Here is a 10,875-nt window from a genome sequence, read left to right on the forward strand (position 1 = left end):
CCCAGATATTTCAAATGCTTTAGCTGCCAAATATATTGCAGTTCCACTTATGTTCCCTATACACCAAATATCTGTCAAAGACTTTGCAGGTGAAGTTGGAAACCAAAGTGCTGACCCAGGTGCAAGAACAGATATTGCTTTAACAACTGCAATGAAACATGCAGATACTATGTTTGTACTGTTCAGACGAACTATAAATGACTATTCTTGTTTCTACAACCCGGTATTAAATATCATATAAACATAGATGGCAAATACTATCCAAGAGAAGAATATTCTACAGTTGAGGATATGAGGTCATACAACTTGACATTAGATGCTATGAACTTTAACAACAACTTCACAACAACCATTAACCCTGAAATGCAAAGTTCTATTATGCCATATGTGAAAGTATGGACTCATACAGGAGCTCAACACTCAATATACAAATGGAGACCGTTCAAACTTTTGGCTTGGCATTCCATTTGCTGACTCAGAAGACTTTATGGGTGGTATTTCAACTGTTGGTACAGTTCAAATACAATATACTGGTGACAGAGACGGTCCAGATGAATTGAAAGCAAAGAAGTTTACAAAACCAATAGCACTTTTCACGGAAGATGCTCTTTTGAAGATTCGTTCGATGAAACCTGCTGGGGCTCCTCAGATTGGTATAACGACAGCTTCCATCGAGCAGATTTTGGCAGCAGGTCAGTAAGTTGTTCTTGAACTGACTTCTCTCCGTCAAATATTGACAGTACGCCAGTTTTGACATAATATTGTATTATAAACTTACCTTTAGAAATATCGGTCAGTTTTGTTGTTATATTTTTGTCTGCTTCAAGAACTTTCACCATCTCGGTTATACCAACTTTCTTTGCTTTATGAAAATATTTTGGTTCAGCAAAGACTGCTATTCTATAACATTTTCCATTGTTTGTATAAAGAACTATTCTATCAATGAACTTTGTATTGTTTGTGTGTGTAAACTTTGTTTTGCTTCAATTCGAAGAGATACTCAAATACGTCCATCTTTTTATTCTAAGTAAAATGTCATTTCCGAAAAATAGAAGCGTAAGTGTTTCAAAAGGTTTAATGGCGGTGGCAGATGTGAAGTTAAATTCACAACTCAAACAAACAGTCAAAGTGTTGTTGTCAATGTCAAAGAAAGAGATGTTGAAGTGGGGAAACCATACGAAGACGAAGATGGTATAACAATAGTTCCTGTAAAAGAACAACCAACATATCCTGAAGTTAGCAGAGACTTAAGTTCTGTTGCAGATATTCGAAACGACTACCAACAACTTAAAGACAAACTTAAAACTCAGGAAGAAGATTTGTCAAGCTTTGGGTATAATGTTAAACTTGGTTGAGCACAACCCTGTAAAAGTGAACTCATATGTCATCGCAACCTCATGAAATTTTGAAAAAGAACTATTGAAACTTTTGACAGAGGCAGACGATATAAACATCAAAGAAATAGAACCCGACATTGCTTGCTGTGGTGTTTCATACAATGTCATTGACAAGATATACGTTATGAAAGGAGGTGAAACGTTGAACTTAAAATATAGTTTTCCCAGACGTCATAAAAATATTTGACGACCACAACATTTCATTAAAGTTTGTTTGCTAAGTAAAAATGTCAAAACTTCTTGAAAGATGTTTGAAGAAAAACAATATAGACTTTATTTCATGTAAAGGACTTTACACACTTTTGAACGATATGAAAGACCCTGTTTTGTTTTGTTCGTGTAGACAAAGGAAAGTTCTATGTCTTTACAAAATATTTGAACTTCTTAGACAGAGAACTTCAAGAAACGCCATGTGAAAGTTTAAGATGAAGTTCTTCTCCACTTTCAGAAAAAACTTTTAAATATATGTAAATGGCAGAAGACATAGTGGTTTCTACTATTACGACTAAAAACCCTGAGTCATATAATTCTATAACAACAAACTTACAAAGTCCTCAAGGACGATATTGTAAACTGACCTTAAACACGATGACGACTAAAGCCTGTTTTTGCTCTTTTGACACCAGAAGACTTTGTTGTTGTGAATGGTAAAAAATACTTCTTTGAAGATACTTACTCAGATATACCACCAACAGTTTTTGTTGACTTATTTAATACTTTAAGGACGGATGTAACATGTGCTGCAACTAGAGCAGGTTTCATTATGTTTGGATGTCCGACTGAGTTTAGTATAAACGATATGAGCTATAATACAAAACTTATATCTGGTTTTTACTACCAACAGTTTCCTATAACAGGAAAAGGTGTCATACAAGGTCTATCTGTTCCATTGACTTTAAGTACACCTATTTTATATATTGTTTCAAACTTAGGTTCAAAGTGCTATTCGAATGTCGACAGAAACTACTATGACCAAAAGATACTCATGCGTATAAACAACACTTTCTCTGCTGGTTTGCCTATTGTTCATTCGAATGCAGAGTTTTCAGCTTTAGTGAACTCAAACACTTTAGCAAACATAAACTTAACCTTAGTTGACGCAAACTTTGTTGTCCTGTAAAACTTTTATGTCCTATGTATTTGTCAATGACGGCAGAAAGTTTCGAATTGGAAGATGCAACTGGTGAAAGTATTGTACTACAAGAACAACTTCAACAACAAATAGCTCAAGAACAACAAATGCAACAAATGGAACAAATGCAACAACAAAGTCAAGAACAACAAATAGCTCAAGAATAAAAAAATATTTTTTTTTATTTTTATAAAAAAATGTACAGAATAGACGTTTCAGATTTTTATGACTTCCAAGCCTTCAGAAATATGTGTCCATTTAGAGACTATAACAAAGCAGTCGAGAATTTGAAACGTTTAGTCATTTATGTCGACTCTGCCCCAGAATGTTATGTCATGAAAGAGTGGGATGTAGTCTTTAACAAACCTAAAGCGACAATAGTTTCAGAACAAGAATGTAAACAGAAACTTAAGAAAATAAAAGTCGTACAAGTTGGTATGAAGATGTTAGATGCTTGGGATATCTTATTGTCAAAACTTGAAGATTTTTCAGTTCGTGGTATAAAGTTCTATACACCTTCTCCAAACTTCTATTCTATCTTCACTGGATATAAATACGAACAAGTAGAATGGAAAGAAAATGTTATAGAAGCTTGGTTAGACCATGTCAAAGAAATTATATGCAATGGAAACGAAAGAGTCTATGAGTATATCTTATGTTGGTTTGCAAACATCTTACAACATCCAAGTGCTAAAAATGAAACTGCTCTCATCATAATTGGAAAACAAGGAACAGGTAAGAACACTTTCTTTACAGATATTTTGTGCAAACTGTTAGAAGGCTATTCGAACCCGAATATGACAAACTTAGAAAACATCTGCGGTAAATTTAACTCTTCAATAGAGAATATGAAACTTATAGTATGTAACGAACTTCAAAGTATAGATACAACAAAAGTTTTAAACTCAGATGCTTTGAAGAGTCTTATAACAGACAAAGTTGGAGTTGTTGAAAGAAAGTATAGAGACCAAAGAGTTTGTGAAAATGTTGCAAATTTCATCATGGTTTCAAACAACGCCGTTCCGATGAAGTTAGAAAGTTCTGACAGAAGATATGTAGTTGTCAGAACGTCAGAAGCTCATATGCAAGATACAGAATATTTTGACGACTTAGCAGAAACTTTGACACCTAACTTTTACAACCACTTGTTCTCATATTTCATGACATTAGATATTTCAAAGTTCAATCCAAGACAAATTCCACATACCGAAGAGAGACAAACATTGTTAGAAGCAAACAAGAGTGTATATGAACTGTTCATAGATGAAACTGACTTTGAGTGTTTAGATGAAAGGTCATTGTACGATTCGTATAAACAGTATTGTCAAGAGTATGGTTATATGACAGCGTCTAAACGAACATTCTTGGCAAATGTCAAAAGTCTTTTAGACGTACAGAATGGTGTATATACAAAGAAAAATTTTTCTGAGTAAATTTTAAAAAAAATATTTTTTTTATCCGATAGAAAAGATGACGAAATTCATCTCAGTCAACAAGTATATGTCAGGACTTAAAGAAGAACTAGACCCATTCACATATTTGAATGTTTACTTCTACCATTTTGAAAAGTCTTCATTTGACAAAGTTTGGAACATCGAACCAGTTAAGTTTGCTATTGTGACTAAAAATGGTGCGAAATTTGAAGACTTAGACATAGAAGGTTTGTTAACAGTCAAAGAAAGTTTTGACAGAAGGTTCTCAAACCTTAAAGAAGGCAAAGCATACAAACTTGTTATACCTTATGAACCAAAGAAAGCAGACGACTATGAATATTATGAGTCTAAGATAGTTGAAGTTCAAGGTAAATTGGGTAAAAAGATTTTAGAGTCTAAGCCAGTGTTTGCTCCTAAAGAGGAAGAGAACATTGACATTGACCCAGAAATGTTCTAAAAATAAAATTTTATTTTTACATGTCAAATTTCTTTTTCTCTGGCTCTGGTTCTTTCTTCTCTTCTTCTACTTTCTTTTCTTTCTTTTCTCTCTTCTTCTTCTCTGGTGGAGTTATGTCAAACTTCTCAGAACCATATTTTTGTAAAAGTGCTTTGTCATTTAATAGCTCTTCTATTCTGTTTTCTATTTCATTTTCAAGAACAGCGCATGTGTCTTCTTTGCATTCTAAGAAGTTTTGTTGGACTTCATCTCTCCAAGAGGCGTCATCTCTGTCAACAAGTCTGTCATTGACAAATTTTAAGACTTCTCTGCTTAAGGTTTTATGGTTCTTGTCATATTCCCAGAAACAGAACTTTAGAACAAATTCCCTTTCTTGTTTACACTATGTAAGATTTTATGGTCGACAGATGTTTTGCTGTCGAAAAGCTTGTCTCGAATATAGATAGCGAAATCGCTAGACATTTCCTAAAAGATAAAAATTTTAATTTTTCTAAAAATATGTTAGAAAAAAAGTTTGCTGACATTGACAAGAAATTTGAGAATGTTTTAAACAAGAACAAGAGGAAGTTGGAAAATGCTCAGATAAAACCCATACATGACAAGTTCTTATTTGCTCAGAATGGTATAACAGGTCTAATTGCACCACCTGGGTCGGGTAAGACTTTCACTTATCTTAAAATGGCTGCACAACAACAAGAACTAGATGAGAAGAACCCATTCTATGAGTTAGTAGTCATTTGTAGTACTTCTGGTCAATTTGACCAAACCGTCAATTCGTTCAAAGATATTATAAAAAAGTCTAAGTTAGTATGTATAAAAGACTCTGAGTTGTTAGATTGGATAAAGAAGTACCAAAGAAGAGTTTTGAAGTACAATGCTATAAATGAGTATGTCAATTCTAAGTTTAAAGACCCAAATGAGGAAATGCAGAGAATATTAGAGAAGAAACACTTCAGAAACAAACAGAAAGAGATAGAATACATTTCGAAGAAATTGCAATCTTACGATTGGAAGACTTACCCTCACAGATGTCTTCTTATCTTAGATGACTTTGCTTCTCATCCTTTGTTAAAGAACAGAGAACAAGACATGTGTCGAATTCTTAAGAAGCTCAGACACTTTAACATTTCAGTTGTCATTTGTGTACAGACAGCCAAGAGTTTAAGTAAGGATGTAAAGAGAATACTTACTGATATCATACTTTTCCCCGGATTGTCCGAAGACGATTTCATGGAACTTATGAAAGAGTCCATGGCAGGTAAGTTTGACAGACATGAACTATGGGAGAAGTACAAAGTCATACAAGACCCTCATACTTCTTTCAGAATTCACATCTACGCAAACAAAGTTCAAATTGTAAAAAGTCAAGCGTAAAAAATAAAGGTTCATTTACTCTTCTCTTTGAAGTTGTCAAAATACTCTGTTATCTTTTCCTTCAGTAGCGGCAAATCTTCTTTGAATGTAAGTATTGTACAACCTTTCATATCATAGTGTGTTTGAGGTAACGTATCTTGAACTATCTGTTTAACATCTTCATTTGGTGTCATTGAAATCGGTAAGTTTTCGCGATAGAACCAATTTCTGTCAGATTTGTAAATCTTAGCAAGGTCGTAAAAGCTTTTGTTGTTTCTTCTGACTAAATGAAACATAACCATATCTCTGTCTTCTTCATTTTCCATCTCTTCAGTGTAAATCATATACTTATAGTTCTTTTCCTTTCCTTTTGGTACCGAACGTGGTATTCTTTTCTGTATGTTTTTGTCTTTTGCTTCAATGACTTCATCTTTGGATTCAATGACTTCATCTTTTGCTTGAAGTTTCTTTTCCATCTCTTCACGTTCTTGTCTATGAATTTCGTCAAGAAGTCTGAAAATATACCAAGCGTAACGAGGTGAAGCCCACATTGCAACAGCATTTACAAGAAGTCTATGTACATAATATCCTCTTAAATTTATTGGCAAATTTTTACGATTTTCATGTGTTTTATGCAAGGCCGAGAATTCTCGGTCTAGAGAAATTTCACTAAAAAGTTCTTGTGTGCTTTGGTTTTTGAACCAGTCGTCTGCGTGTTTAGTATCTGGAGCAAAACATGCATTCAAAATACTTTGCATTTGGTACATGTCATCTTTGACCGAACGAATGAGACGGAGTTGTTTGTTATACTGAACCCACTCATATTCTTCACTTATGGCTTCATGAACGATAGCAGTTGTTGTGTTCTCTGTTGTTGACATTTCTGTTCTTATATACAAAATAAAAAATAAAATAAAATAAAAAATAAAATAAAAAATAAAATAAAAAATAAAATTAGCGTTATTTTCTATCTTGTATAAAAGACCAAAAATAAACGCTTTACATGTATTTTTCAGCAACTTCGTCAAATAATTTTACAGCTTTCTCTATCTCATCTACTTCAAACGTTTCTTTACCTTTCGTGGGAGCACCATACATTTTCTCAAACTTTTCAAGTAGTTCTGTTTCAGCAGCTCTCATATCATTTACAAACACAACCTTAACTCTATTGACTGTAGAGTCATATCTTTGAGTTATATTAAATGTTCTTCCTATCTTATATCTCTTTGTATTGAAGTCCTTCGGCTTCTGAACGATGTAAAGTAAGCCTTCACTGCAACGTTCCGTATCGAATGAACCATATGTTATGAAATTATATCCAACAACTGGGTCAATCCATAACAAAACTATTGGTATAAGACTTTTGTCAATGAGATATGCTGTAGTTCCACAGAATCTTACCGATATCATAAGCTCAGGATTTCTTGTCAAAATTTTCTGAGTTGAAGCAATTCCAACCCAATGGTGTGTTTTCTTTCCAGATGGTGTTAGAATGTCTGACAAAGAATATTTGTTGTATTTCTTTGAGTATCTTACGTTTAAATCACCTATTCTAACCACTTTGGTGTCATTGTCTATCTTTTTGACTGTTTCAAACTCAGTGTTTGTCATTTCCTGTTCTTACATACAAAATAAAAAAAAATATTTTAAAAAAACTAGCGTTAATTTTATTTTTTCTATCTTGTATAAAAGATATGATTTCATAGAGTTTTTTTACGATTTTCATGTGTTTTATGCAAGGCCGAGAATTCTCGGTCTAGAGAAATTTCACGATTTTCATGTGTTTTAGGCGACTACGGTTTTTTACGTACTCGCAATTTTTTACGAAGAGTAAAAGTTCACTTCGTAAAAAATAACAGTTATATAATGAAATTTGGTCATTTTTTTCATGTCAGAAGACTCGAAGGTGCAACACTTCCAAAATACCGACGAACTCAGAAGAGCAGCATGGCAGTATGTTCTTGACAACTTCTTTGAGTTCTCCAGGTACACCTTGGAAAATGCTGAAGAACTCCGACACAGAGAATTTGGAGAAATTGCGCTCCAATACTACATTGACAAACAAAGGGTAAAATAAGACTAAAAACTTAACGTTTAAAAAGTGACATTTTTAATGAGCTCCGAGTCACCGAGAAAACTTGGTCAGATGTTAGCAGCTTACTTCCCTGAGGAGGATGGAAGCGTTACATACGTAAGGTTCAAAAACAACGAACCTGGAATTGCGTACCAAATTCGCAATTACATGACCGTGGAAGAGTACGAAAGGTTCCTACAAGAGAAACCAGCTCTAAACAACTCAGAAAAGAAAGAATAAAAAGTTTAACTCGTAATTGTTTATTTTTTTACTTGTATGGGCAAGCTGCAAGAATGAAGTCGATTATCTCAGTCTTTGTCTTGACCAGTTGGACGGCTCTTGCGAGTACGTCTGTTTTGCGGTCTCCAGCTGGTGTCTGACCTTCGTAATTGCGCATGTTCTTGAGAGCTCCAACTGTAAATGGCTGTAAGATGAAGAGTCTCTCAGACTGCTTGAGGTAGTCGTCTCTGTCTTTGACCGAATCTGTGGTACGAGTCGAATCGGTCGATTTGAGGGAAGAGACTGAAAGCCTGTCGTCTTCCATAGGGGCTGTGGCATAATCTTTGCGTAAACGGTTCAGACCTTCTTCGAACTCTTGGTCTCTCTTCGATTGGGATTGAGATTGGAATTGCTGGGGTGGAGCTTGCTGGAACATCCAAGGGTTGGGGAAGTAAGGCATAGGCTGAGGAGGAGGGTAGTTCGGGAAGCCTTGTGGTGGGTAGTAACATTGAGGTGGAAATTGGTAGTAATTTGGTGGAGGTACTTGCTGGAACTGAGGTGCAGGGGCTGGTGCTTTAGGTTCTGCAGCTTTCGGTACTTCTGGCTTTGGAAGGCATTCAGGAAGAGGAACGTCAGTCATCCGTTTGTGTCCTGTCGGAAGGAAAATATTTTCCTGTCGGAAGGAAAAATTTTTCCTGTCGGAAGGAAGAACTTTTCCTGAAGTTCGACCAAAAAGTTCTCAATTTTCGAAAATTTGAATGGTTTACGGACGAACAACAGGAAAATTTTTTCCAGTTGTCGGGAAAAATTTTTCCCTTTGTCCGGAAAATTTTTTCCAGTTGTCGGGAAAATATTTTCCTGTCGGATGGAAGGACTCGGAATGCCAGAAGGATTTGCCGAGGCAATTTACCTCATTGAAATTAACGACTGCGTAAAAGACTACTTGCGCAAGGTCATGAAGCCCAAGGTCAAGTTCACCAGTATTTCTGGAAGGTCTACACTTCAGCTCGAGACTTCGACTGGAATTCCAATTCAAATACCAGACGGGACAGCCTACGATGGCATAAAGGACGCCAAAAGAGAAGCTCTTGTTAAGTTCCTAAACAAACGTCCTTGGATAAAAATACCAAACAAGGAGAACCCCCTACCCCATATGAAATTGGCAATTCAGTCTCTCCTTCACTTCTCGGGTCAGCCGTTCTACATAACCTGTGAAGGCGACATTCAGCCAGTTCTTCAGCCAGTTCAGTAAACATCTCATTTTAACTTCACTTTTTTTATGTTTTTACGCATGTGAAGAAGAAGCCTTCTGGTAAGTTTCTTATAGCCATATACATGGCACGCTTTGAGTAAAAACATTTTTTTCATTTTTGAATGAAGCAAGTTAAATTCGTCCCACACCAATCTCAATGGACCGATGAAGAGTTTCAAGCTATGGTTGAAGGTGTTGAGAACGACATAGACGGCGAACGTGAAGGAGCTCAAATCACAATTGCAACCAAAATTGCAGAAGTCAAGGAACAGATAGCTCCACTTAAAGCTACCAAAGCTACTCTTGACCTCATGGATAGTTACCGTTTAGATGTCAAGAGTGGAATAAGACAATTAAAATTAAAACTTCTAAACTACGAAGCTATACTCCAAAAGTTAGCAGAAATGAGAAGACTTTACCAGAGCTACTTACATGTAAGGGACTTACCTTCAAGCAGTCCGACCAAAGATGAATTTGTTGACATTGTCCCAATTTTGTCCGAAAGTCAGCTCAGATGTTTCGAACTGCTCCCAACATATCCAGAATATGAACGTTTGCCTGAACTCTTCCGCAATCTCAAAAAACGTTTTTTGGTTCTCATGTTCGAAACTTTTATCGGAAGAGACAACAAACGTTCAGAAGAAGAACAAGATATTATTTTAAACTTGTTGTATGACTTAACCGTCATAACAAGCTTTTTGAAGTAAAACCGTCATTCTCAAACCACTTCATTTTTTCGATGTCCGAACAAGCACCGAAGCCAAACTCAATGGCAGATGTCCTTTCAAGGTTGCCAGACAAGCGCCCAGTTCAAATTCAAATTGCCCAATTGAACGCTCATCTGACAACCACCATTAAGACTATCCAATGTAGTCTTATGGAAGAGATAACCAATCTCAAAGTCGAAGTCCTCACGAACCAAGCTTCCAATAAGAAAGTCCTGAACGATTTCGCGGAAACCTTGCGCCAATACAACAAAGAGAACCAAAACCTTGCCAGACTCATCTACCGTTTCTTCGAAGAGATAGACGCCATCTGGAAGGTACTCGGAAAGGACAGAACATGCAACACCGTACTTCGTGAGTACCAAATTGAAGAAGGAATTTTCGAGGAAGAAGAGAAACACGAAGAAGAAGAGGAAGAAGAAGAGAAACACGAAGAAAAGGAAGTTTGGGCAACCCTTGTTGCGGATGACGGTTATGAAATTTCCCAGCCCTACCCATACAAAATCCGCAACAAGGAGACCGGCAAGGTTCTTACCCCAGTCCTCAACAACTTGGGACACTTGAGCCTTACTCTTCGGAATTACGGTACAATTTCCATGGGAAGGCTTGTCGGTATGCAATGGGTTCCAAATCCAAACAAGAAGACGAAGGTCAGACACATTGACGGTGACAAGCTCAACAACCGTAAGGAGAACCTCGAGTGGTTCTAAGAGTAAAAAAATTTATTTTAGGGGAAACCCCGAGTAAATTTAGGTGTTGTAATGGTTTCCCCACTTCAACATCTCTTTCTTTTGCTGTAATGGTTTCCCCACTTCAACATCTCTTTCTTTTGC

The 10,875-nt window shown here is 36.0% G+C and overlaps 10 protein-coding genes and 1 pseudogene across 11 annotated transcripts, besides 1 other annotated feature; 8 read left to right on the forward strand and 3 right to left on the reverse strand.

The window, feature by feature from the left end:
• Positions 1–6,707: part of a mobile genetic element that runs on past the window's edge.
• TVAGG3_0151820 lies at positions 2,197–2,696 on the forward strand (annotated as a pseudogene). Its single transcript has one exon. A coding segment is annotated over exon 1 (500 nt).
• Positions 2,727–3,962, forward strand: TVAGG3_0151830 (uncharacterized protein; the record flags this gene model as incomplete). The annotated part of the gene is made up of 1 exon (XM_051224683.1): positions 2,727–3,962. One exon carries the CDS (start codon positions 2,727–2,729, stop codon positions 3,960–3,962), a length of 1,236 nt encoding a protein of 411 aa, XP_051109669.1.
• Positions 4,000–4,419, forward strand: TVAGG3_0151840 (protein of unknown function, DUF4108 family; the record flags this gene model as incomplete). The annotated part of the gene is made up of 1 exon (XM_051224684.1): positions 4,000–4,419. The coding sequence occupies one exon, from the start codon at positions 4,000–4,002 to the stop codon at positions 4,417–4,419; it is 420 nt and encodes a 139-aa protein (XP_051109670.1).
• TVAGG3_0151850 (protein of unknown function, DUF4106 family) lies at positions 4,918–5,793 on the forward strand (the record flags this gene model as incomplete). Its single annotated transcript, XM_051224685.1, has 1 exon — positions 4,918–5,793. The coding sequence occupies one exon, from the start codon at positions 4,918–4,920 to the stop codon at positions 5,791–5,793; it is 876 nt and encodes a 291-aa protein (XP_051109671.1).
• On the reverse strand, positions 5,936–6,653 carry TVAGG3_0151860 (KilA, N-terminal/APSES-type HTH, DNA-binding family; the record flags this gene model as incomplete). The annotated part of the gene is made up of 1 exon (XM_051224686.1): positions 5,936–6,653. A coding segment is annotated over one exon (718 nt), but the record flags the coding sequence as incomplete, so codon positions are not given.
• Positions 6,708–6,771: 64 nt separating the features above from the next.
• Positions 6,772–7,182, reverse strand: TVAGG3_0151870 (organellar and viral DNA polymerase type B; the record flags this gene model as incomplete). Its single annotated transcript, XM_051224687.1, has 1 exon — positions 6,772–7,182. One exon carries the CDS (start codon positions 7,180–7,182, stop codon positions 6,772–6,774), a length of 411 nt encoding a protein of 136 aa, XP_051109673.1.
• A 703-nt stretch (positions 7,183–7,885) lies between these two features.
• On the forward strand, positions 7,886–8,086 carry TVAGG3_0151880 (uncharacterized protein; the record flags this gene model as incomplete). The annotated part of the gene is made up of 1 exon (XM_051224688.1): positions 7,886–8,086. The coding sequence occupies one exon, from the start codon at positions 7,886–7,888 to the stop codon at positions 8,084–8,086; it is 201 nt and encodes a 66-aa protein (XP_051109674.1).
• A 28-nt stretch (positions 8,087–8,114) lies between these two features.
• On the reverse strand, positions 8,115–8,705 carry TVAGG3_0151890 (uncharacterized protein; the record flags this gene model as incomplete). Its single annotated transcript, XM_051224689.1, has 1 exon — positions 8,115–8,705. The coding sequence occupies one exon, from the start codon at positions 8,703–8,705 to the stop codon at positions 8,115–8,117; it is 591 nt and encodes a 196-aa protein (XP_051109675.1).
• A 225-nt stretch (positions 8,706–8,930) lies between these two features.
• On the forward strand, positions 8,931–9,255 carry TVAGG3_0151900 (uncharacterized protein; the record flags this gene model as incomplete). Its single annotated transcript, XM_051224690.1, has 1 exon — positions 8,931–9,255. A coding segment is annotated over one exon (325 nt), but the record flags the coding sequence as incomplete, so codon positions are not given.
• Positions 9,256–9,439: 184 nt separating this feature from the next.
• On the forward strand, positions 9,440–9,902 carry TVAGG3_0151910 (uncharacterized protein; the record flags this gene model as incomplete). Its single annotated transcript, XM_051224691.1, has 1 exon — positions 9,440–9,902. A coding segment is annotated over one exon (463 nt), but the record flags the coding sequence as incomplete, so codon positions are not given.
• A 397-nt stretch (positions 9,903–10,299) lies between these two features.
• TVAGG3_0151920 (MazG nucleotide pyrophosphohydrolase domain-containing protein) lies at positions 10,300–10,752 on the forward strand (the record flags this gene model as incomplete). Its single annotated transcript, XM_051224692.1, has 1 exon — positions 10,300–10,752. A coding segment is annotated over one exon (453 nt), but the record flags the coding sequence as incomplete, so codon positions are not given.
• Between the last annotated feature and the right edge of the window lie 123 nt (positions 10,753–10,875).

The sequence above is a fragment of the Trichomonas vaginalis genome, chromosome IV (assembly GCF_026262505.1).
Source record: "Trichomonas vaginalis G3 chromosome IV, whole genome shotgun sequence".
Lineage (NCBI taxonomy): Eukaryota > Parabasalia > Trichomonadida > Trichomonadidae > Trichomonas > Trichomonas vaginalis.